Source organism: Rhizophagus irregularis, chromosome 17, assembly GCF_026210795.1.
Source record: "Rhizophagus irregularis chromosome 17, complete sequence".
Classification (NCBI taxonomy): Eukaryota; Fungi; Glomeromycota; class Glomeromycetes; order Glomerales; family Glomeraceae; genus Rhizophagus; species Rhizophagus irregularis.
Window position 1 is genome coordinate 1,916,166 of NC_089445.1, and position 26,785 is coordinate 1,942,950.

At 28.9% G+C, this 26,785-nt stretch overlaps 7 protein-coding genes across 9 annotated transcripts; 4 read left to right on the forward strand and 3 right to left on the reverse strand.

Moving 5' to 3' along the window:
- Positions 1 to 402: 402 nt before the first annotated feature.
- On the forward strand, positions 403 to 869 carry OCT59_009142 (uncharacterized protein; the record flags this gene model as incomplete). 2 transcript variants are annotated; one of them, XM_066133344.1, is made up of 2 exons in its annotated part: positions 403 to 419; positions 539 to 869. In XM_066133344.1, 2 exons carry the CDS (start codon positions 403 to 405, stop codon positions 867 to 869), a joined length of 348 nt encoding a protein of 115 aa, XP_065999793.1. The 2 variants fall into 2 exon arrangements, with proteins under 2 accessions (XP_065999793.1, XP_065999794.1); XM_066133345.1 differs by lacking the exon at positions 403 to 419 and having other exon boundaries at positions 612 to 869.
- Positions 870 to 2,169: 1,300 nt separating this feature from the next.
- On the forward strand, positions 2,170 to 2,818 carry OCT59_009143 (uncharacterized protein; the record flags this gene model as incomplete). The annotated part of the gene is made up of 3 exons (XM_025310344.2): positions 2,170 to 2,257; positions 2,328 to 2,369; positions 2,472 to 2,818. 3 exons carry the CDS (start codon positions 2,170 to 2,172, stop codon positions 2,816 to 2,818), a joined length of 477 nt encoding a protein of 158 aa, XP_025183323.2.
- Positions 2,819 to 4,465: 1,647 nt separating this feature from the next.
- Positions 4,466 to 6,481, reverse strand: OCT59_009144 (uncharacterized protein; the record flags this gene model as incomplete). The annotated part of the gene is made up of 7 exons (XM_066133346.1): positions 4,466 to 5,160; positions 5,270 to 5,400; positions 5,473 to 5,769; positions 5,848 to 6,096; positions 6,173 to 6,202; positions 6,284 to 6,377; positions 6,440 to 6,481. 7 exons carry the CDS (start codon positions 6,479 to 6,481, stop codon positions 4,630 to 4,632), a joined length of 1,374 nt encoding a protein of 457 aa, XP_065999795.1. The 3' UTR covers positions 4,466 to 4,629.
- Positions 6,482 to 7,177: 696 nt separating this feature from the next.
- On the reverse strand, positions 7,178 to 8,401 carry OCT59_009145 (uncharacterized protein). 2 transcript variants are annotated; one of them, XM_025315253.2, is made up of 3 exons: positions 8,272 to 8,401; positions 8,059 to 8,184; positions 7,268 to 7,963 (listed from the first exon to the last, which is right to left on the reverse strand). In XM_025315253.2, exons 1-3 carry the CDS (start codon positions 8,338 to 8,340, stop codon positions 7,829 to 7,831), a joined length of 330 nt encoding a protein of 109 aa, XP_025183321.1. In that variant the 5' UTR covers positions 8,341 to 8,401; the 3' UTR covers positions 7,268 to 7,828. The 2 variants fall into 2 exon arrangements, with proteins under 2 accessions (XP_065999796.1, XP_025183321.1); XM_066133347.1 differs by having other exon boundaries at positions 7,178 to 8,184.
- A 486-nt stretch (positions 8,402 to 8,887) lies between these two features.
- OCT59_009146 (uncharacterized protein) lies at positions 8,888 to 10,063 on the forward strand. The gene is made up of 3 exons (XM_025315252.2): positions 8,888 to 8,983; positions 9,061 to 9,107; positions 9,192 to 10,063. The coding sequence occupies exon 3, from the start codon at positions 9,194 to 9,196 to the stop codon at positions 9,935 to 9,937; it is 744 nt and encodes a 247-aa protein (XP_025183320.1). The 5' UTR covers positions 8,888 to 8,983; positions 9,061 to 9,107; positions 9,192 to 9,193; the 3' UTR covers positions 9,938 to 10,063.
- A 2,023-nt stretch (positions 10,064 to 12,086) lies between these two features.
- OCT59_009147 (uncharacterized protein) lies at positions 12,087 to 12,662 on the reverse strand (the record flags this gene model as incomplete). Its single annotated transcript, XM_025325013.2, has 2 exons — positions 12,087 to 12,282; positions 12,409 to 12,662. 2 exons carry the CDS (start codon positions 12,660 to 12,662, stop codon positions 12,087 to 12,089), a joined length of 450 nt encoding a protein of 149 aa, XP_025183319.2.
- A 5,352-nt stretch (positions 12,663 to 18,014) lies between these two features.
- On the forward strand, positions 18,015 to 18,826 carry OCT59_009148 (uncharacterized protein; the record flags this gene model as incomplete). The annotated part of the gene is made up of 3 exons (XM_066133348.1): positions 18,015 to 18,291; positions 18,379 to 18,592; positions 18,661 to 18,826. 3 exons carry the CDS (start codon positions 18,015 to 18,017, stop codon positions 18,824 to 18,826), a joined length of 657 nt encoding a protein of 218 aa, XP_065999797.1.
- Between the last annotated feature and the right edge of the window lie 7,959 nt (positions 18,827 to 26,785).

Sequence of the window (26,785 nt, forward strand, 5' to 3'; positions counted from 1 at the left end):
ATAATTAACTATATGAAGTACTTTTGTACAAGAAAAAGGATGTATTAGCTATTCAGAAAAAACTTGGCATTAATGGTAATATAAACCAAACAGCATTAAATCAAAGCAAGAAAGCGAAAACACTTGATGATTCATATAGACTGTTGTTTGATTTGTAGAGGAAATTATGTTTATATAGGAGGATCTTGAGATTAGTGGCAACAGGACCCCAGAAACTCTATATATAGGTTGCCATTAAAATGAATAAATTGTTATGTAAAATCCAAAATTGTTGCTCATTAAGTTGGATAATTTTGTTATAAAAAATTTTAAGATAGTTATTAATAAATTGGATAAAAATAACATTATTGTTATATAAAATGGGTAACCCGTCCTATAATCACTTTCAAGGTTGTTACTATAATGGATAATGAACATATGTATTTTTTATAGAGGTAATATATATGTATATATATACATATTGTAAAATCATGATAAAAAATTTTCTTCATCTATTAAAAGATGCAAGCTGAAAGTCCTAAAAATTTTCCTTCTATAGAGTTTTTCTACCCGATGATAATGAATATGATCCTGAAGAAACTCTTGATTTACTTGGGTGTGATTTAGTTGAAATGTTGGATGAGATAAATGTGAAGCAAAATGAAGTAATAATAGATGATAAGGAAATGGAAAAAGTAGATGATGTTATATCAGAAGAAGAATATGATAATGATGCTATAATCTATGATGATGTAGATAATTTACAAAAGAGAAAGAGAAAATGTAGAAAAAAATTTTTTTTACAAACAGAAATAAATGAGTTACAGAATAAATTGCATGCTAATAAATATTTTATGGAAGAAGAAATAACTCCAAAATTAGTTCAGTAAGTGTGGTAAAAAAATTTGTTTAGATCGAGATTTTAGAGATAAAAATCTTACAATACATGGCGAATTAAGTAATTGTAAATATAGTGGAGAAGGTCAACAAAGTATTAAAGTTTTTTTTAAACAGAGAAAGTTAGATATGAAGAGGAAAACACAATTGTCCAAAAAGGATTACATTATATGAAGAAAAGTATTGAGAATATGTACTTAATAGTACTGCTGAATTTGGGGATCAGTTAGCCTGACATAGACGCAAAAGAATTATTTCCCGAAACTATTAAAAACGAAACTTAGATTAAAGGCTCTTAGTACAGCAATCTCAAAAATTATCTACGTGCATATACTTGCCGCCTATTTACCAAAAAAGGAAATTGTAACAATACACTTGCCGATCATTTATTGTTATAATTTCCTTTTTTGAATATAGGCGGGCAAGTATATACGTGCATGTGCTACGTAGATATTAGATAAAACTACTATATCCGTCAGAAGCAAAGTGCTGTAATGTTGAATGTGTTTTTGTCATTGAGCAACATATATTTTGCATATAATATCCATATAAATGAAATGGAAATGGAAATAATTGAAAAAAAGGTAATTAATATAAATCATAAGGTTATTTTCATTACGACCATTCATCTTGGAAATGGAAAATCATTTTACCAAGGAAATCAACTAGTATTTTAGTAATCGGCATGTGGTTCGGTGTAGGGTGTGTTTTAAGGTATCGGGTCATTTCACTGATCTCTGGCCTGAGTTATTTATAATTCTGCATAATGTTGGCCCTATTTTTCGGCGAAACGTCCTTTCGGCGAAATGTACCGTAACCGTGTTTTAATTTAAGAACCTCTTTCTTGGTTAGTAAATAAAATAGAAATAAAAAGTAATAAATTATAAATTGAACGTATTCAATGAAACATCAGGTCCGTCATCCAATATCAGATTGTCATTCTTTAAATGAATGCTGTCATATGATTAAAAAAGGCCGTACTTTTATGTCTTTAAATTTTGGCTATCAAAAACGTGCTGTCCTTGTTATAAAATAATAGAATAACCAAAATTTTTAATTTCATGGTCAGACTTATGATTCTGAATTACGTCTATCAATGGATAAAAAAAATACTTTCAGAAACTTAATTCTCCCGAAATGATCCAATAGCAAATGCTCATCTTTCTTCTTTAGCTATCCATTTTTTTCTCATTCAATCTAACAACGTGGTTATTCCAAATTTCTTATATAAATAAGAAAGAAAAGTGCTTATTAAAAATTATTAAATTATTTTAAAAACACATTAAACTTACTATGCGACGTCCTATTTCTTTCACTTTTACTATCATTGTAACCATCTGTAGCTTAATGAATATCATGGCTTTTATACCAGCCACTAAAGGTAAAATTCGGAAATATTTGTTAGTTTTCAAATACAGCGATTAAATTTATTTAATAATATATATATATAGCATATGAGATTCTACTTCGGAATGGAGGTGGTGATAGTCATGGTAATAAGGTAATTATATCGGATTTTATTGAGCTAAATTCCATGAGTGATTTGATATTATGTATATTCCTTTTGATTTTAATTTAATTTTATTTATGTACAGTGACATGTTGTACTTGGGAGGAGGATGATCAACGCAACTTCATAACTTTTATACCTCCAAATGTGCCGCATAAAAATAATGATTATTATTGTTTCCCTTGTTCGAGCTTCGATATTGTAGGTCGATATTTTGGTGCGGATTTAAGAAATGGTATTCTCACTTATCAAACGATAGATAATACTACAACATACTGGATTCATTTGGGATCTAATTATATTGGTGCTTATTATGAAGCATATCAAGGTGGTTATAACAAAGACGCCTGTTTCATGTTAACTGGTTACTTTAACGCAGCAGAAATTGAAGAATTATCTTACGATGATTGTAAAAAAATCAGAGGTCCATAATAAGACCGCACTATCTTTGCAAAAACAATGCATCAATCATTGTCTTGTATAATGTACTTTGCAGAAACTATTATATCATGAAAAAAATACTCTTCAATATCAATATTTTTTTGCGATCTTCTTCCAAGTTCTTTTCATTGCCTTTTTTTATGAAATCCCTCTCCATATCACTATATACTCCCAGTGGGAATAATTATCTATATCATGTAATGGCGATATATTCGCAATTTTTTATGTATTAGTTGCTCGCAATGTTTTTTTTTATTTCTTAAATAAAGCATATATTACGTACATCTTGAAAAATATCACGTGTAATGATGTAATATAATAGCCTGACAATCCTGTACTACATCTTAATTGCATACATACTGTATATTGGGCAAATGCATACAAAAAAAATCTATCATTTCTCCCGAGCGTCGGAAACTAAAAATACTTTTATATCCATAAACCAGCTTTACCTCATATCGGCGGATTTGTCTATCCCGGGATTAATAAGTTTAAAGTAGGCAATTTCCATACTAAAAATTATGCTGTAGCACAGAAAACCAGCTGATGATTTATCATCTGACTAATGATCAGCTAAGATAAAAAAATTTTTATATCTCGAAACCAAAAATCAGACAAAACAGTCGCTTAAAACCCATTTCTCCTATGAAAAACCCATTTCTCGCTCTTCGCTTAGATAGTTAGCTGTCAGTTTAACAATTAAGCTTTTTTTTAAATACATATTAATAAAAAAAGAAAGAAATTAACATAACTTAAATATATAACTCTTTAAATTTATGTTTATTATACCCAGCATGCGCATTTGTTCTCTCCACTATGATATTATGAAGATATGCTTCGAATTTCAGAACAAATGCAATTGGAAATATACTATCAAAAAACTTGATCTCCAGATAAATGAAGAGAAAACAATAACTTAGAAATACAAGGAATAAAATAGTTCAGAGTAACATTTATCTATACTGGCATTCCATTGCCATTCTCACTTGATTTAATTAGACAACGTGAATTTACAGAAAAGATGGTTAGCAATAAATGGATTAAATGTATGAAGGTTCAATCTAATACCATCATCGCTAATGAAAGAATCAAAAATGCTTTACTTATTCCAACCTTTGATATCAACCTGGCTTGGTATAGGTATAATTGGTGAGATTGTATGGAAATGTTTATTCTTTCGTTTTGTTTTTTTTTATTAATCATAATTTTTTTTCTCTCTTAAAAATGCCAGGCATTTCGATAAGTTTTATGTGATGTTTTATTAACTGAGTTAGTTTCTTTCATTTTTTTTTATTAACTAACGATATATTGAAATTTAAGTAAGGTGTGTAGTTTTTTAATAATTTTATTCACAATATAATAATATATGTATACGTAAATGCTACTACTTATACTTTGAAGAGTGAAGTAGATGAGAAGCTAGTCACTCCAGCAGGGTAACTTAGGAACAAAAGGATGCTCTATTATAATATGTTAGGGATCACACTATATATAGTAAATCTGTTAAAATTTAATGAAATTTTAAATAGTGACGTTGGATCTTTGGTTACACCAAAACATTCTGATAGTTCATTATATAACGACCGCGTTAATTAATGAAATTGTGTTTGTTTATTTTACATTTTCTCTCTGTGAAATAACTTATTTAATTTATCACTGCGGTATAGTTGATTAAATTTATTTTTCATGATACCATTGACATATTTTCAATTGTAATACAATTGTAAACAACTCATTAAAAAAGTAAAATAATCTAATAGAAAAATAACCGGAAAAAAAAATCATAAATCTAATATATATGTTTAAAAGAATCTCCATAATGAATCAGGTTCTTTCCTACTTTTAAATTTAGCATATTTAATACACATTGGCCATAACAATGCTAATCCAAAAATCCACATAGACCAAAATTGCCAAGAATCAATACTGTATGGAGGTTCTTGATTAGATCCAAATAAAAATGTCAAAATCAGACCCATAATTAAATACAAATGGAAATGCACCATATAAAAAAATAAAGCACTTTGTCCAAAAGCCAATAATGGACCACTAAATAAAAAATCTATAAAATAATTTAAAATAGAATAAGGAGTTGATGAAGGAATCGAATAAAAAAAAGCTAAAATCAAATGATTTAAACCCATATATAGTGTGATGAATGATAAATCTGGTGGATATTTTATTGCATTAACAAATTGTAATATCGATGTTAAATAAGGATTATTGAATAAAGTTCCCGGTGGTGGTGATGGAAGAAGTTCTGGATTTATGTTTCCGAATTTTCCAGGAATTCTTATTGCTAAAAAGAGCGTTAGTAGAAAAATCCCAATTTTCTAAGAATGACAAAAAAAAATTTATTATTATGTATTTTATTTACGACGCGATTTAGGGCAGTGCGTAATATTGCCCTTAGGGAAAGACACTACATTTTTTTGACCTTACCAAATTGAGATTTCTGTTATAACGTTTATTATGTGCTTGTTTTAAAGTGATATATCCATAAAGAATTCCGAAAATTGTAAAAGATAACCAATTTAAAGGTGGATACATAGAAAAAAGCCATTTATATTCTCCTAAAAAAAAAATGAAATATTTGTTAATAAAAAGATTATTTCCCCATTTGCTGCACTAAAAAAAAAAATTACCTGGTAATAACCAAATAAATCTCCACAAACCAAAATCAACTGTTTCATATTCTATTGATTTTGGAGTCTGTGAAACATTACCAATCGCTAATAAAATAGTTATTAATAAAAGAATAACATTTCTCATATATTTTGCTTTTTTCTCCACATTTTCATAATCGACTGTATAATTTGAGTTGAAATTTTGTTGAAATCTCACAAGATATGGAAATGATTTTATTCCTGCTAAAAATACTAATCCTCCGATTATAAAATTTATTCCTAACGCAAATAATACAGTTGTAGGAAAAATTATATCTGTAAACAAATAAATGTTTTATTAGGATTAGAAAAAAAAGTGATATGATATGACAAAAATAAAAGATAGAAACTTACAATCAATAACATAAATAATACCAAAAATCATAAAATAAGCATTTAATATTAATAAAGTTAAACCTCTAATAATATAATGCTTTAGTAATTTATTTATTTCCCATCCAATTCTTAAACGTGATTCTGAAAACAAAATTATTCCAAATCCCATCATAAAAGCAAATCCAGGTGCTGCTAAATGAGTTACCAATCTTGATATTGATGGAACCAAATCTTTATACACGGGTTGAGAATACCATGTTTCGTGTTCTAATAAAGTGGCACAGTATGAATTAACCTAAAAAAATAAACATACTGTATGTATTATAAAAATAACTTATTTTACCTGTTAGGGCTGTTAAAAAAGATCTTGCATCTATAAGAGAAAAATCAGATTACATACATAACTATAACTGGTAAGAATATATGATACGTGTTATTTAATTTATATACATACGATCCAAAGATTGTAAAACCATTAAAAGTCCACGAAACACGTCCAAAACTACAACACGGCGTGGTTTGGTATTGTCACCCGTATAAGAGGTTGCCTTTAATTAACATAAATATGTCAATAATTTCTCATATAAAAGATGGTTTATTATACACATACATTTCGTTGAATCAAAATCGTTCTTTCGTTCGGCTGAACCATTCTCTTTATGTACAGTACATATAAAAGAGATATGGTATACTTATATAAATATTTAACAGCTATTGAAACATAGTACCAATTACTAATTAATTATTCCAGAAATATCTAAATAATTAGTTTTGCCGATATATTAATAATCATGTACTTGAACAATTGCATGTCCTATAAAAAAAGTCATCTTTTTTCCGTAAAAGGCTGGAATTAATCACAGAAATAGCGGGCCGAGAATAAAACACCTTGCGTCGGACCGGAACACAGGAACATATAAAACCCGGGTCCGGTGCAAAAAACATCTAAAGTATTGCATATATATGAACACAAACTCGCGCAATAGAGGGGGGGGAGCCGCAATACGGACAAAATTCAACCCGGACCCGTCACTAAATTAACCGCTTATCTTAATACTTAATTCGAAAATTACTAATACATTTCGGGGAATCATTTTTGCAAATTAATGCTCAGAAATTTAGTGTTCAGAGTATAAATTTGCGTCATCATATATTAGTTTCACAAGTTTGATCAACTTATACTTACCATTTAAGGTTACGATGTTATACAATTTAGTGATATTGCCTAGTATGAAAAATAGTGTAACCAAATGCTTGAAACTATTGTATGATTAGTTAAAAAATTTTTTCTTTAGCGACGTTGGACTCCAGCCTTTAAAAACGCTATATTATACAATTACAAGAATTATAACGATCACAAAGTTAATATTTTTTATTAAAATATTATTTATATACTGGTAAATAATTTGTTTTAAAAGGTATAAACAAAAAAAAATAAAAAAAATATTAAAATTATTCATTTCTATCAATCACAGGTGTCTAGCTTATTGTGCTTATACTGAGTGGTATATATGGTGGATACTTTTGGAATGTCAGTTTCTTCTAAACTACCTTTCTCTACCAAAAATAATTCCCCGAAAAATATTAGTAGAATTCACTATAAATCTTTATTTGTATTTATTATTGTTGTTCTTTTAATAGTGTAATAAAAATAGTAGTTATTTTGTAAAATAGTAAAAAAATATTTGTTCACCATTTCAAATTTAAATATTTTAAAATGTGAGGAAAAAAACAAACCCGTATAACCGATGGCTAACTAATATATCATTGGAGTATGTATAGTTCTCAAAAAAGTAATTAGAAAAGACATTGAGACGTACTGATAAATAAAAATTTAAACTTTAATTTATAGTATAATATGTTAATTAACTGTCAAACTTAACATGTTGACAATTATAAATTATTGTAACTAATTTGTTTTACAGTACTTGGGACTTTATTTAAAAATAAAATATGAATTCAGGAAATTGGAAATCACATATAATATATAAAAATTCAATTATTTATTTTCTTTAATTGCGGTTTCCAACGCATTTCTATCAGCTCCAATAACATCAGCTCCTTCAATCTTCTTTCCATTCTTAAATAAAAGGAATGTCGGATAAGCTGTGATATTATATTCAGCAGTAAGTTCCTAAACAAAAAAATAATATATAGTTATTCAATATGAAATATCTTATTTTCAATTAAATAATAAATAAAATAAAATAAAATAAAAGGAAAATTTACTGGATTTTCATCACCATCTACTTTAAGAAAGATAACATCAGTGAATTTTTCTTCTGCAAACTTTTTGAAGACGGGAGCAATGGTTTTACAGGGTGTACACCACGATGCAGAAAAATCAACAACCACCTATTATTTAGTTATTTGTTATTATATCTAATTAATATCTAATTAAAACACCTAAAAATAAATATATCTTAACACTGAATAACGTACCAACTTTCCTTTATTAAGGTGTTGTTCAAACTCTTCTTTTTTATGAATTTCGAAATAATTATCAGACATTTTTTTAATTTTAACTGAAATGAAATTTTTTTTTTGAGCCTTATTTATATCAAAGATTATATGCATCTCAAGTAAAAATAATTCGCCATTTTAGTCAAATTAGTCTTACTTTTAAAGTATATATTATTAATCTTTGATTAATATGAATAATTTAGGTTAATATTTGCCAATTATGGATTTAGTCAAAAATTTTCAGATGAATATTTTTCATTGTGGAAATTTATTTGTGGAATGAGTCATCTTACTTGTTTGCTATATTTATAATTTATAATGAAGTAAAATGAAAAAAAACATGCGCGTCAATAACGTCAATAACGGATACAATGATACAATAGTTGGATACGCCTAGTGATGGGATTCCCATGGAATTTGCAGGAATTTAACGGGATCTGGTACAAATCTCATAAAATTCCGCGTACCGGTTAATTAACCCTCCCTAGATATACGCCTCATGTGATCATGATTCACCAACTATTACACAGAAATTAAAAATAAAGTACACTCACTCTTTCATCTTTCAACAATTCTTTTTTTTTTGTTTTTTTAAAAAAAAAGGTTTCATCAATAATAATCTATATAGTATAATATTAAAGTTCTGATATAAACAAAGCATTTTAGAAGAAATATTAAGAAATATTACTGGGTATGGAATATTCCCTTTGTTAATTTAAATTCTTTTTAAATTCTTTTTAAAACGTAATGTTTATTTTCCCGAAACAGTCTTGTCTACTTTTAAAAATCAAGTTGGTACCACAAGTATTAGTTTGGTAAGAGTTTCATTCTAATATTTATTAATAATGTCGTTAATCTATAATCTAATTTTACTAAATTATTTCATAATCGTAATCCAGTAATGATTCTCCCAGATATAATTAAGGTTCCTGCTGTTCAATTAATAGGAGAAAAATGTTATTCGACTTTAGTAGAAGATTTTGATATTACTGATGTGGCTTGTCTGAAGATTTTATTATCCAAAGGTCTTGGTTTTGGAATTGTCTTAGGCGGTGCGTTGGTCAAGTTACCTCAAATCATAAAGATTTTAAGTGCAGGATCAGCTCGTGGTCTTAGTTTGTCAAGTTGCATCTTGGAGACTTTTGCTATAGGAATTGGTTTGGCTTATAATTTCCGTCAAGGAAATCCTTTTAGTACTTATGGGGAATTATTATTTTTGACGATAGAAAATATTATTATAATACTTTTAATTCTTAATTATTCAGGTCGTTCTAAAGATCTTTATCTTACTGGTATTACAATAGTTGCAATCTCTTATGTTCTTGGTTCGTCATCGATAATAAATGATGCTTTCTTGTCATATCTCCAAGCCCTCACTATACCATTCTCCATTTCTTCCAAGATTCCACAAATAATTATAAATCATAAGAATAGTAGTACAGGTCAACTTTCTTCTTTTGCTGTGTTTGGCTTTACTGCTGGTTCTTTAGCTAGAATATTCACTACATTATCTGAAGTTGATGATTCTTTACTTTTAAGTGGTTATATTTTAGGTTCTATATTTAATATAATTTTAACTATACAAATGATCAATTATTGGAATACTGAAAAGATAGAAAAGATTAGTACAGAGAAGGAAGATTAAATTTTACATTAAATAAGATATTTATTTAGCATTTTTTTTTTTTTAGACATAATACTAGTAAATGTGATTTGTAATTCTTTAATTTTGCAAGTTTTAATAAATAATATTTCATTTAATTACAATTTTAAAATTTTTCTCTTTACCCAATTACATTACAGAAGTGAACTTTTTGCTAGAACTTTTTGAAGAAAAGAACTTCCATTAGAATACAAAATTAAAGTCTATAAGTATTTTTTATAAAAAAGTTATATATTTATATAATTCTAATACTTAATATTATTTAAAGTGTAATTATTCTTATAAAAATCCAAAAAAGCAAGGAATTTGATAAGCAAAGTTTAAATAAATTATATAATAATATAATAATAGTAAACAGCATCATTAATTAATATTTTTGCAAATAAACTATTTAAGTGATTATTATAGTATTTTAAAAAAATTAATAATAATAATCAAAAAAAAATAATAATAGATACAGTAGTTAATAGAATTATAATAGTATATAACTTGTTTTTTAATATATAAAGTTTTTTGATAAGAATTAAAGAAAACTACCAAAGTAATTTATATATTAGAGAATGGAAATTATTAAATGTCTAAAGTATTATAGTAATTATATAATCATTAATAATAAATAAAGCTAATAATTGAAAAAAAGTATTACTAATAAAAAATAATTAGTTAAATTCATTATATTATGTTGCAAAATTTCAATTTATTTTTATAATATTTAATTAAAAAAAAAAATTTTATATTTGTTTTAATTAAAAATTTTTTATTACTATAAAAAAATATTATAGTATATATATATAAAATAATTTGCAATACAATTATTAAATATTACATTAAAAATATTATATTAAACAAATAATAAAATATAACACTAATTTAATAAATTATATAATTTTTAATTATATTTATTTTGATTATTGTTTAAAAAAATCTTACATTCTTTTAATATATAAAATTTTTTCTAAAATATAAAAAGTTTGTTTATTTTTATTAAATAAAGATTTACTAAATTTACAATTATTTGAAAAAAAAGTAAATTTTAAATCTATATTTTAATTCATACTTTAATTCTATATTTTAATCTTATTAAAAATATTAGCTATAATTCAAAAAAGTATTATAATATAAAATTTTTATATACTGTAATTAGCGTTCTGCAAATACCAATGCTAGCATAATTGGCATCATACCAAGCATTGCCTAAGATATATATGCCCGAAACTAGGAAGTTTCACACGACGAAACCTGAAATGGTAAAACCTAGGTATAGGTAAATATACGGAGGCCAACTCAAGGTTACACAGGCTGATCAATTACCGATTGAACTGAAGCCTTCATAAATTGGTTACACAAACGAAATTTCATATTAAAATTTCGCTTTTTTTATTTTTTTCGACACGCACACATAAGAAAGTAGCCGATCTCAGAAGTTAAGTTTGTTCATATTAGCTTTATATAAACGAAGTTTTTTCATCCAAATTGAATCACTGGTTAATTTCTTTTGTATTTTTATATGTTTTATTATATGACAATAGGAAGTTAGAAATTACAAACTTTTTTTTTTGAGATTTCAATAAAAAAATAATTTTTTTTTTGCTTAAAACATTTAAAAATAGTGTTTTCTTCTTTCGTTGTGCATTATTTTCAAGTATTTAATAAACTTTTATATATTTTTGAGGTATTTAAAATAGCCGATCAAGTTTTTTGAAATATATAAACAAAACTGACAAAAATTATATTTATTTCGTAGTTTTCAGATTTTGTCATTTTCGCTAATTTTTTTCATAGATCATATTGATTATCGGCCCATTTCTCGCTTTAAACATGGGGTATTTTTGAATTTTAATATAGTTACTTATAAAATTACTATAGGCTTCAGTTCTGGTCTTATGACCATAGCCTGTGTAACCTTGAGTTGGCCCCCCGTATATTTACCTATCTCCTAGGTAAAACTAGTTTTAGAAAATTGATCAATTCCGAAACTGCTGAAATTATCCAAAATTACCGATACTACCCGAAATTATTAAAACTATATTTTATAATTAAATAATTTATAATTTATTGATTTTATGATTTTTATTGATAAAAAACTTTATTTTATTTGAAATTTATTATGATAAATCAAAAATTACATTTATCAATTCATTTCTTCATTTTTCAAAATTGCTAAATTAACATATTCTTCGATTAATACATATACATTATTCTTTGAAATTTCAACTTTTTCAAAATATTCTTCGTAGCCATCTTCATCTTCTTCATGATCATCATCAATTTCACTTTCAAAAAATACCGATTCATCAATTAATTTTTGAATATCATCATTATCTTGTCTTGAATTAAATTCAGCAGAATGCGTATTATTTTGATAAAAGTGTCAAACTTTGGCTATTGACTCAATCGTATTAGTATCCAAAATTGTTCTTTTTTTTCCATATAATCATCCTAATATGGAAAACATTCTTTCATATAAAGCGTTATGCGGTGTTACTGCAAATATTTTTAATGCTAGATTTTTCAAAAAAGGAGGTTGATTTTTACATGACATCCACCATGTGCAAGACGTAATACGATTTTTAACAAATGCCGTTGAATAAGTATCTTGTTTGGCTTTAAAATTCAGCATTTGAGAAATTAAAATTTCTTGGTCACTAATATTATACCCCATATTTTCCCATAACTTTTGCGTGTACTCTGAAATTTTTGTCCACATATTCTTTAATCCATTACCTAATAATAAAATAATTTTTTTATTTTAAAAAAGTTGTTTAACTTCAATAACCAATATTTAATAATATTAAATATTTACCTCGATAACCAGGATGAAGGAAATATGCTAATATATATGGCATAATATCAAAAGATTCCCAACGTTTATTGATAGAGTTTATTGCATGATTTCAGAAATCAGCTAAGCCTCGTTCAACTGGAATCTTATTAATAGTGCTTGCTAAACGAATTAAAGCAATAAAACAATCGGCAAAAGTAGTATTAGATGCTTCAACAGACAAAATAGTCTTTTTTAGCGGCTTTAATACTTTTAATACTGAGTTGATGTCATGAAAAAATCCACGAGAGATAATTGTTTTTACTATATTTTCTTTAATGATATCCTTATGTTCATCTGCAATTTATTAATTTATTTTTAAAATATTTTTAATTCTTTTTGCAAATTAATGAAAAGAATGAAAAGAAAAAATAATTAATATTTTTAATAATTACCTTTTCTAATATTAGTTTTAGGCGCAAAACAGAATCTGCAGCATCGAATATTGTTGTCCATCTCATCTCAACCCAAGTTTTAATTTTTAGCGCACTTTACCAATAGAGCTTTTCCTTGATGAGACTTGTTAAAAAATTTCACTATTTCGTTACATGATTTCAAAACTTTTTTCAGAAAATCATGTTCTAATTTTTTAAATGATAATCTTTTATTATTAATAACAAGAATATTTAGCAAATTAATGAAATAGTTTAAATAAATTAACAAAAACCTTACCAAGTATATCTTTAGTGATCAAATTAACACAATGTGCAATGCAACGAGTGTTAATAATAAATGGGTATTTTTCACTTATAATATTTCGAGCAAGAGCACAATTTGCAGCATTGTCTGTTACAACTGCAGCAAATTTATCAGGTCCAATTTTTTGAAGTACATTATTGATTTAATTTTGGGCCATATGTTTTATGATTGAAAGATCTCGAAGTCGATATAAGAATTCATGCCGATTATGAGTCATTATTATGAAATTGTAAATTGAATAACCTGCTGGATTCGTCCACCCGTCTAAACCTATAATTAAAACGTAAAGAATGGTAAGTTTTTATAAATATGATAATGTAGTATATAAATTTTTTTTAAAAAAATCAATTACCTAATGTTAAATTTGTTGCCCTTTTAAGAATAGACTTTACTTGATTTTCAATTCTTATTACTGCGTGAGAAAGCATAATTCCTGCCAATTTTTCATGAGAAGGTAACTTGTAATTGGGTTGAAGTTTTTTAATCAAATCCACAAAAAACGGATTTTCAACAACTGCGAAAGGAGTACCATAGCATACAAATACTTTAAGTAAACATTGATCAATTGTTTCCTGTTTTTGCTTTGATAATGGTTCAACACTATTTTGATCAACATCCCAAAAATCAGTAATATTTAATTGTTGAATTCAAGAGCGTTTATTATTTTCAGTATCATCATTATCATTATATAATTGCAGGATTTTTTGAATATATTCCCTTTTTATTTCATCATTAACATTAAGACAATCTTTAGCGAGATGAACTTGAAGTTCTTGTGGTCGTCCGCGTACCCACTTTTTTTCACAATAAAGACATTCAGCTGCGAAGTGACCAGCTGTTGATAAAGGGGCTTTAATAAAATGTTCCCAAACAGAACTTTGTGGATGTCCACCTTTACTTTTAACATTTTGTTCAGGTTCTATTTATCTAGTTCTTTTATTAGTTTTATTAAGTGGCTGGCATACTTATCGGTGTAAAGGAAAAAAATTTTAAAAATTTTTAAAAGACTGAAATAAAAAAATTCCCTAAAAATCTAATCTGATGACTGATCATCTACCTAATATGGGTATAATTAATTTTTTACGTAATTTATTTAATATTTTATATAAAAAAAGTATTTCTAAACAATAAATAAAATGATTTAGGATTTCGGCATAGTTTCAGAGGTTTCATCATATTTCGGGAATTTCGAGTAGGTTTTGGAAGTTTCAGAAAAGGTTTCGAAAATGAACCAAATTCTGAAACAGTTTCAGAATTCGAAAATAATTTTGGGTGGCACCATTAGCCTGGTACTATATAGGGTACTGATGCTGATGTCCATTTACCTATCATTTTTTTAATTGGCACCTGGTATGCCTTCATTGCCTGTATGTACCATATTAACATTTAGACACATACCAAGCTACTATGAATATCACTTAATTCTACAATACTAATGCATTCACAACTTAAAGAAAGTCAGAAAAATTCTAGTCCTCTTAATAATTTGCCAGAAATAGAGTGATATTACTTTGAGAAAAATTATTTATATTCTTTAATTTATGTATTTATAATTGTTATTGATGTATTCAATATAATGTATGTGCCTTTTTCTCATAAAATTGTATTTTTTTCGTTGTTGAGCAAAAAAATATATGTATTATTTACTTAGCACTGTGTCCAAGTATTAGTGCTAATGCCAATGCTAATGCCAGTGTTCAAGCCTTTTTTTACCAGGCATTGGTACTTATATTGCAATGCTTATATTTGTGCCCAAAAAATTTTTTTTTAGGCATAGGCATGTGCTGGATTGCAGAACCCTAGCTGTAATTATTAATTTATAAGGCTATAAAAATCTTATTGTTGTAATTCAATTTTTTTTTAAAAATAATTAAAACTAATATCTTTAAATTCTATATTTTAATTTTATATTTTAATTCTTATATTCTAATTATTCTAACCTATCTTGTAATTTATACTTTAATCCTAATTTATATTTTAATTTTAATTTTAATTCCTTATCCTAATTTTAACTTTAATTAGTATAATTATATTAATTAAAAGGTAAAATTCAACCAAAAAAAATTCATTATAAGCCTAATTTAAGTATTCCTTTTTTTTTTTTTTTTTTTAATAATTTATATATGCTTTATTGATATTAGGTTTATATACCATACAAACTAATTATCATGAGCTATATCCACCCAGAAGGATGCAATCATTAAAATACTAATTTAAGTATTTTTTTATAACCAAAATTATAATAATACTAACTATTTTCTAAAAAAGAAAAAAATTTATATGATTTTTTTGAATTTATTCTAAATATTATTAGATTTTACTAAAAAGTTTCTGGATTTTTATTTTTATTTTTATTTTTTTTTTTATTCGCAATGCATTTGATAGTTTATTAGATTAATTAATAAAGCCAAATACAAAAATAAGTAAAACCCTAATTCCTAAACTAATATTATTAACTACTAAACTACTCGTTATGCTGAAAAATACCCCACGTGTGTACTGTCAAGTGATACGTTTTGCTCAGAGGGTAAGGAACGTTTATAACGTCCTATCTTAGCATTAATGCCTCTATTCTTCACAAGGCGATCATGGGACTTATTATATTACAAGTAACAAAAAAAAAAGAAAAAAAACAATATTTTAAAAATCCTGTAAGGCAATAGAAATAAACACATCCAGATTGTCCCTTTTCCCATAAATCAACTAGCCCCAGTATTGGACAATTCCATCTAACCAAGTCGTAAGATTCTGCTAATGCACCCTTGTAACTAAGGACCAATTTGCTATAGGTAAAAGAGTTCATACATTTAGTGAATTTTGCCAATTGAGAATGGATTAGATTGTGACACATCGCCTATAAGATAATAAATAATTATCGTATGTTGCCACCGACATGTTGAGTTTGAATAATATCTTTGCTTGGTTTAAAATAAAAATTAGTTACGAAACATAATTTCTTACTCAAATTTTAAATTGCGATAATTTTCTTTATTAATATTACTAATAAATATTAATAAAAATTATTAATGTCTCTTTTTCATTATAAAAAAAAGCTAAAAGAATGTGTTAGTTTTTATTAAGGGCGAACTAAAATTTTTATTTATCAAAGTCGAACTGCGGAATTCCTAATGAAATCCACTTATATTTATACATTTTAAGAAAAATATTTCTAATATCTACTATCTTTTTCTAATTAAAAATTTAAGAAAATAAAAGATATATTATCATATGACTATCTTGTGACTAAACTAAACTATAAATATTATTTTATTGGCTAATTATTTATCCATCAGCTAATTATTTATCCATTGGATAATTATTTATCTATATTCTATTTTATTATATTTTCAGTTATTACATTTATCCTCCCCTTAAAAAATTTATGTCTTATAAATTAAGAATCGAATTCACTGAATGAAATTCGATATTGTAATAATTTATTTATATTAATTAAATTTAATTTTTGATCTTTTAGAAATCATAATTTTTAATTTTCCCATCTCCTGATATTTTTAACTGATCCTGCATTTTACACGATACACAATGATATTGAGATCATGTATATTTTCCACTTAAATACTACAATCATAATTACAATAATTAAAATCTCAAATTTATATTATGATAATCTTGCCCTTTTTTTTTTGTTCATTTAATATTTATCACCTACTTTTTTGAGCAAGAAAGTTGCTCCACATTTTTATTCATTCATATTTTCTCAATATATATCACCTACTTTTAAACAAAAAGATTGTTCCACTTTTTTTTTCGCTCATATTTTTTTTATATTATAACAACTAAACATAAATCACCTAATAAATCGTCTGATGATAATCAAGAAATGGAAGTTGAAGGAGGTTGTGACACGCCGCCCATAGGATATTAAAATAAAATATCGTATGTTGCCACCGACGTGTTGAGTTTGAATAATATCTATGCTTGGTTTAAATTAAGAATTAATTACAAAAATTACAAAACATTATTTTCTTACCAAATATTATTTTAAAATCTCGAACTTAATAATATAATATTAATTAATTCTCAAGCGTACAATGAGCATATTCATATTTGAATAACTTTTTAATAATTAATATTTTAATATTATTTTTATTTGAGCCAAAAATTGACTGCGGGATTTCCTATCGAAATCCACTTGTATTTATACATTTTTAAGAAAAATATTTCTCATATTTACTACCTTTTCTAATAAAATTTGAAGATCTATTATCATATAACTATCTTGTTACACTAAACTAAACTATAAATATAATTTTATTGGCTAATTATTTACCCATCGGTTAATTATTTATCCTTCGGCTAATTATTTATCCTTATTTTATTTTATTGTATTTTCGGTTATTACAAGGTATGTAAATATAACTCTTTTAACTCTTTTGTAAATTTATAGTAAGTTTTGCTTATATAGTTATATATAAGAAAAATAATTAATAAATACCAAAAATATGTATAATAGGATTGAAAAAAAAACAAATTACGAAAAAAAGAAGAGATATTAACATTGAGAAAGCCAATCAGTTGATGAAAAAAAGTAAAAACCATAGTAATAAAGAAGCTGCTGAATCTGCCGATAAAGAAGTTGTAGTAATAAATAAAAAAAAAAGTGATGATAATGATGATGATGATGATGATGATGTGGGTAAGACAGAAGATCATAAAAAACCTAAAGTATTTCAATCAAAGTCAAATTTAGAAATAATTGCTTGGCTCGTTGACCATCCAGAAATTTTAAGATTGGTACTAGAAATGAACAAAACGGATGTTGCTATCTCATCATCCAATAAAATTATGGATGTAAGTATTAAATTAACATGATAATATTTATTATGTCTAAATCTTTTAAATAATGTATTTTTAATATTTTAGGATAAAATTTGTCTATAAGACGAAAGTGTCAAATGTCTTTTTTTACATGCGAGAAGTCCATGTGGTGAAGTTTTTGATGAGTTGATAACAAAAATTTTTAAAATCAAAATACATTCTAATGAAGCGAAAAGCTATCTCAAAAAAACCCAAAAATTTTTTATCAATTTCAGAAATAAGTTTAACCAAATTATTTTAACTTCTGTAGAAGAATTTAAAGAAATAAGAAAAAACAGGTATTTATTTAATTGTTTCGTAGCTAACCAAATAGTGCTGTTTGTATTAATTATTAATTTAATTATAGCACATCTACTGAAAGTTTATCTCAAAAAAAACTTATAGATTATGTTGATGAAGAATTTGTCCAAAAGATGTTAAGCCGACAGCTTGTAGCTGTTAATATTTCAGAATTAATAAGAAATGGAGGGTTTAATATCTTGGTTGATTTCGTAAGAGAAACCTTTATTTAAGGTTTCATAGAACAGAAAAAATTTGTCTGCCGTTAAAGAATTAGATAATATGACCAAAGAATTAACGATCCCTTCTAGGGGCGGAAATAAGATCGTTGATTCTTTATCGGTAAATTATTTTATTTATACTGATACTTCATATCCTTTAATTATAGTTATTAATAATAATATTAAATTATACATAATTATAAATCTTAGCAAACACTCCAATTTTTTTATAAAATTATGCATTTTATAACGATATTATATTGAATAAATTTAGTAAATTTTACAAGTAAATAATAATATGAAACATCATTATTCTAAACATTATATCATAATGTCAAGTGATAATAATATAAAATAAAATGGATGTATAAAACTATAAAATGGTTGTCTAAGATATAACATTTTCAAGTTTAAAAAGTAATTGTTGTTTTGTTAAAAATGGAATGGTTATTATGTAACGTTTCTTCTTTAATATATATGGCCTAAATATTTCTATGTATTTGACGTTCTTATACAGATCAAAAAGAATACATTTGCATAACATTTGCGTAAAGTAAGAACTTTAAAGTTTAAGCCAATTCTGACTGGTAATTTACAAAATAATAAACACATTTCTTAAAAAAAAATTCTGAATTAGAATACTTTTCCAGTTTTCATCTTCGATTCTGCAAAAAATTGAAAAGTTCAGGTGATAATTTAAGAAATATCCACCTATAAAGAGACTAAACAATTATCAGTTGATCAAGTTCATGTAATACCAAATTTAATAAATTGTCTGATTAAATGATTGCGTATATTAAATGATCGTGTATATTATAAGGCTATAAGGCCTATTAATTCCTAAAAAGCCAATTTAACCACTATTTTATTTAAGACTATTTATTTTGTGCATTTTTTTTTTTTAAAAAAAAACTTTCTTTCTGAAAAGTAGAGTTTGCCTCCTATACCGTTTGCCATCATGCATAGTGTGTTATAGGAAAAGGTGGACTTGTTTGATTGATTATATAGGTATAAGCTTATGTTATATAGTTGTAAAACTTATATAATCAGTTTGATAACGTAATGAAAATCCTTTTCTCACTATGGGTCTTGTATTTAGAATCAAAATGAGCTTTGACAGCATCACTCTCAATTGTCTTATCATTCCTATAGGAAAACTTATGAATATTCCATGTATTAAAGTAATGCAAGCAATTTCAATCCACAAACATGATGGTGCTAGCATAGCGGACATCTTTACTTTATCACAATTTTGTCGATCATTTGTTGATCATTATTCAATTTTATTACTTTGCTAAAAGTACTTTGGTTTAAAATTGTACATAATAATAATTTTACAGACAGCTTAACATCCATTTAAATTTACTGCATATTAAATTTTATCAAAAAAAATCCCTTTAAATAGTTTATAAAGTTTTGCCAAATTTAGTCTATATGTGTATTTTAATAATATTCATAAACATTTGCTCAATGATAACTTTTTGATTACCTAAAATTCTACATGATTATTTTGGCCATTGATTCTTGAATACCTAAATAATATACAGTCAACTCTCTTTATAGTCACACATTTGGGACAGTCCATATTTGGTGATTATAAAGAGATGTGACTATATAAAAAATTTCTTATATTAGTACTATATCATAATTCCAGCCAAAAATTAACATAATTTTAGCCAAAATTATACTCAAAACTTTATTGTATCATAACTCCACCAATATTAATCGTAGAGAGATGATCTTACCGCCATTCGATTCGTCTTGATGAGACGGTTCTAATGGTATAAAATACGTCGAAATCCAATCACTAGATTAATTTCCGAAATTAAAAAAATATTAATGGTTTTTGTGTAATAACTCTGCCAATATTGATCCTAGAGAGACAATCTTACTACCATTCGATTCGTCTTAATGCGGCGAATCTAATGGTATAAAATACATTAAAATCCAATCACTAGATCAAATTCCGTAATTAAAAAATATTAAATAGTTTTTAAGTAGTAACTCCGTCAATATTGATCACAGAGAGATGAGCTTACCACCATTCGATTCGCCTTGATGAGGCGATTCCAACAAGCTATTATTCGTCTTTTTACAATCACTAGGTACCGAGAAATTTAGCAAAATGTTAAATGGCGCAGTAAACGTAAATCAAGAAATATAATAATGCCGATGCTTAACATTTTGTTGAATAACTCATCAGCCAGTGATCGCAAAAGGATAAAACTAAACTAAAAAAAACTAAACTCTCTCCCGTTCTGCTCACTTGACAATATTTACGAAAAAAAATAAAAAATTTTTTCGAAGTTTTTTATTACTTTTTCTTTATATTTTCTTTATTTTAGATAACTACGACACTTTACAAAATGACTACAGACAAGAAAAAGAAAAACAACAAGTCTAACAATGATACTACTTCTAAACGTCCTGCCTCTAGTTCTCCAGCAGGCAACGTTTCTGGTCAAGGTTCCTCTATATCTGGCCCTTCGAACACTCCACCTTCGACCACCTCCACTAATAAACGTACCAGAGTCAGTGCTGAAGACTCTGTCATGGATGTTGATAAACCTCTCACGCCTCCTGGCCCTGTTGAGACAACTTCCGCTGAGATACCTTCTCAACCCGATACCTCCTCTCTCGATGCTTCGCAACATGCCCCTACTAACACCAACGATAAAGGCAAAAGCCCTGAAATTACTCCTGCAGTCTCCTTCCCTGAACGTGCTGCCTCTCCGGACGCGTCCCAAGCTGCAGTACAATCTCAACCTACACTCTTCTACGCCTCGGCCGCTCCTAATGACGTCGATGGCTTTTGGAATCACTTCGCTTCGAACCGCGACGCGTGCGACGCGGTTGATCGACAACTTTCCTTGTTCTCCTCTTATGGTAGTCGTGCCACGTGTAGTGGATCCAACGATTTGAAGAGGATCATCGTACATTTCCGAAAAAAGGATGATCTTGTCAAAGCCGTAGCTTCCCCTATGGATTCTTTGTTTGGCTTGCATTTCCATGCATATGACCCCCAGGCTATTAAGGCTGATGAACACGCGCGTACCCTGTGGTTACCGATATCCCCCTTTTTCTATCTGACGCTCTTTTGCGTGGTACCTTTTCTCGTTACGGCAATATTACTCGTTGCCATACCCGTTTATCTAAACTTTATCGTACTGCATACATTACTTTTGAATCTACTGGTGCTTTACAGAACCTCGACTCTACCTGGGGCGTCCTTTGTGGAGGACATTGTTTACGCATTTGCCCCACTACTTTCTCTCCTGACCAACGTGCTGAAAGACGCGCTCATGTTGCTTTACTTGCCGGTCTCCCGCGTGGCACTATAGCGGTCGATCTTGCTGAAATTGCCGAAGAAATTTCCGCTAAATCTATCAATGTTCCCTTCTCTATGAATTCTTACAATCCCAAACCTTACGCCTATTGCCATTTTGCCTCGAAACGGCTATGGAAAATGCTAAATCTATTTCACGTGCCCTCAAGAAAGTTGGCCTTACCTGGCACTCTCCGGATGAAGTCACTTCTCTCTGTCATCGATGTGGTCGCCCTAATTGTAACCCTGATCGATGTGGTTCTTCATCTAGATCTAATCGCCCTCCTCGCCCTTGGCAATCTAATGATAAATTACGTGCTTTATATAACAAGCATTTACCTCCTTCTCATCCTGCTAAACGACATAACCGTTTTGCCCGCCCTGATAACAATAATGATGGACAAAGCCGTACCAATGTTTTCTCGCCTTCGCTCTAAATCCAGACCTAATACCCGACAACAATCTCGTTCTCGCTCTCAACATCGCCCATGGAACCGCGACAACCTTAATCACAATAATAATAATCAACATCGTCGTATTCCTGATGCAAATGAACTTGATCACTATGCTGATGGCATGGATGTTACATACCCTGCTCCTCCTACTGTGCTTACTGATTGGAAATCTATTGGTGCTGCTCTTGAAAAAGTAGTTGCAGAATTAGCCCTTCTTACCACACAATTTGCTACCATGAACAGCCGCATCACTAATTTGGAATCTGCGATGGCTGCTCGTGCTCCTGTTCCTGGCCCTTTTGTCACTAAACCTCTCTCCTACATCCCTTCCTCTATGCAAGGATGGGATGATACAGTGAATCGAAATGATAATAATATCCTCGTTGATGTTAATTCTCCTCCTTTGCAATCAACAAGCGGGTTTTCCCCGATTCCTCATTTTGCTCCCATTCCACCTTCCAACGTCACTCCTTCCTCCCCTATTGATATGGAACAGCGTCTCTCCTCTCTTTCCGATACTGTTGCCTCTTTGGCTGGCTCGATTAAAGAAGGAATCCAACAAAACAACCTCATCTTAGCTCGGCAACAAGGCCAAGCTAATCAATAATTGTTCTCTTTTCCCCCTTCTTTATTACCGATTTATCAGTGTGTAATAATGATGGACAACAATAAACATAATTTTTCCCCTCACCCCTCTCCCCTTATTAAATTTGGTCAATTAAATGTTAATGGTTTATGTTCCCCAGTTCGACAACAACATTTGCTTAATTTTTTTCTCCACTCCTCTTTTGGTGCTTTATCTATTAATGATACGCGTCTTTCCCCTTCAAATGCTAAATTTATTTTTAAAAATGAACATTCCCAACATCATTTTAAGTCCTATTGGGCTTGTTCATCTTCTTCTTCTCGCCCTCATGACGGTGTTGGTATTTTGTTACGAAATCCCCTTCATAAACATGTTCAAACAATTGATTCTTGGAACGGTCGACTTCTTAAATTAGACTTGTTCTTTCATCAGACAAAAATTTCTATTATTTCTATATATTATCCCCCTTCTGGTTCTGTTCATCAATCTATTTGCAATGATCTTTTTGCCAAACTTCTTTCTTGGCTCGATTATGCCCGAGCTAATAATTATTTTGTAGTTATTCTTGGCGATTTCAATGCTGATGTTATCGCTCATTCTAATTATTCACATAATCATTTTAAGCTTCTTCGCTTGCTTTCTTCTCGGTTTTTTACTGATCATCAAGCTCACTCTACTACAAATGGTCCTGATCCCACTTTCTTTCATGATAATGGATCCTCTAGACTGGATTATATTTGGTCTTCACCTGGTTTTCCTGCCCCTGGTCTTTTTTCGCAAGTGGTTACTTGCCCGGGTCTCCTTGATCGTCCTTTTACCGATCACAAAGTTCTTACAACTGTTTTTGACTTCAGTACTTGTCTGGCTATTTTAGCCAAATCCCGTCTTAAACAAAAGAAAGAAATGCGTACTATTTTTTCTTATACTTCCACTTCAGTTGAACAATGGAATAATTTTACCACTGAAGTAGATGATTCTCTTGGAGTATATTTAGACAAACAATATCATTCTAATTTTGATTTCTCCTCTCTTTCTCTTGATCGTATGTGGCATGCATTGAAAGCTGCCATAATTAGTGCTGCAATTGAAACTTTACCTTTTCGAAAAGTCTCCAACACACACCGACATTCGTACTCTCCTGAATTAACTAAACTTATTGCTATTAACAAGTTTTTAGATTGATTTTTATATCACCTTACTACTCGTCGTTCTAATCGGCCTACTCAGATTGCGCAAATGACTGCTGCCTTGCCCTCCCATCTTGAAAATCTTGCAACCTTACTTCCTGATTATTCAGTTCCTACCTATTCTACAACCCCTGCATCTGTATTTAAATCGTTTTTACGATCACAGAAGAATTTAGTTTCTGCCTTTTTATCTACTAAATTCGCCCAACACCTTACGGACTCAGTGGAATATTATACTGCACTACGTGACGAACACTTTTCGACCTCGCTTGGCACCTTTATCGATTCTGCCCTATCAGTAGAAAAACGCTCGATTGTTCTTGACCGTGTTCTGGTCGTTTTGGACTCGACTCCTACATTATTAACGGATCCTTCGGATATTAAACAAGCTGCTATTTCTCATTTTCAGTCAATTGTTTCTCCTCCGTTGGTCCGCTATTCTTCCATCACTTCATTTCCCGCCCGATGGCAACTAGCTTACACTCCTCTTACACACGTGTCTGCTTCACTATATGATCCTGTTTTGGCACCTATTTCGCTACAAGAATGGTCTACTGTGATTTCCTCCATGCCAAATAACAAAGCTTCCGGCCCTTCAAAAATCTCTTATGAGATGATTAAACATCTGTCCGGTGAAGCCTTGGATTTCTCTCTTTTACTGGCCAATACTTGCCTTTCTCGCGGTGATATTCCTGCTGACTGGCGTGATGCTGTGGTTTATCCTATTCCTAAACCTCACGATTTTGATGCTCAACTTAAGAACACTCGACCTATTACTCTTCTGGAAACAGTTCGAAAATGTGTAGTTAAGGTCGTCACGAATCGTCTCTCCAACATTCTTGCTGATAATAAAGTTCTCCAAGGTGGTAATTTTGCTGGCTTACCTGGTGGTTCTACTGATGTCCCTATCAAAATGCTTGATGCGATTATCCATCAACATAAACATGACTCTACTGATGATCAGGAACTATGGATCGTTTCTCAAGATATCTCTAAAGCTTTTGATTCTATGGATTTAAATATGCTTAAATTAGCTTTAGATAGGTTACATATCCCTGCACTTTTAGTACGATTTATTTTAAATCTTTTTACACGACGAAATAATAAGATAATTACTTGTCATGGCGATACAGCTGCTTATAGAGTACGTGTTGGTATCGATCAAGGAGAAATCATTTCCCCTCTTCTTTGGGTTATTTATTTGGATCCCTTACTTACTGTTTTGAATCAAGAAGCACGAGATCCTTTTATTTTAAAATCTTCAGCTCTTTTAAATTATTCTCCACTTGAATTTGAACAATGTTCTTTACCAGTTTCACATTTAACGTTTATGGATGATTCTACACTTATTGCTTCTTCAAAATCTGGAATAGAAGATCGTCTTTCTATTACTGCTGAATTTTATACTTTAAATAATGTTCAAGCTAATTCAGCTAAATATGTTCTTCTTTCCTCTTCTTCCCCTTCTTCAACGATTATTTTTGATCTTACACCTTCCTTTTTAGTCTCTGATTTGTCTCTTTCCCTTTCCTCTTTATCTTTGCATGCTTCCTTTCGCTTTTTAGGCGTTTGGTTTTCTTTGTCCGTCTCTTCTGATTTTGTTCACAAACAAGTGCGCTCCATGGTTAAAGATATGGCAGCTCTTCTGGGACCAAAGAAATTATTAGCACAACATGTGGCCTATCTTTATAATGCTGTCCTTCTTCCGCGATTGGAATTTCGTCTTCAAACTACCCTTTTCTCTGAAAGTACTATTCAATCAATAGTTAAACCTATGTTTTCAGTACTTCGTAGAAAAGCTGGACTTGCTGCAACTACTCCATTGGCTTTGTTATTTCTTAAACTTCCTTTTTCGATTCAGAATGCTTTTTATCGATTTCTTTCTTCCCATATTGCATCTTGGCAAAAAATTTTCATTCATCCTGACTTTAAGGATTTTGCCCTTTATGCTATCTCCTATCTTCAAGGATATTTGGGTGCTGAAAGTTGCCCGACTACTATTACCTTAGAACCATGGTCACAGATCGTTTCTTTGCGAACGCACACTTTGTTTAATTCGTTATTATTTTCTTCGCGTTTAAACATCACGTGGTCTCTTTCCTTCCGGCCTCCGAGGCATGATCTACAACTTGCTTTGCCACTCCGATCTATTCTACCTCATTCCATTTTTCAATCGAGTTGGAAACTTTGGAAAAACTTGAATATATTTGTGCTCGCTCAGTTGGTTTCTCCTTGTGGACGTTATCTTATGAACTGGCCTGACCTTCGTTATCTTGGCATCGTTGGTCGTAAAGGACGGATCCCTAATTGGTTTAATTTTATCAATAATAATTTTCTCTCTTCTTCTTCTTCTACTTTACTTTTATCTTCATATTTTATTAATTCTTCTTTTACTTTAGCTTCCCTTGTTTATTAGAT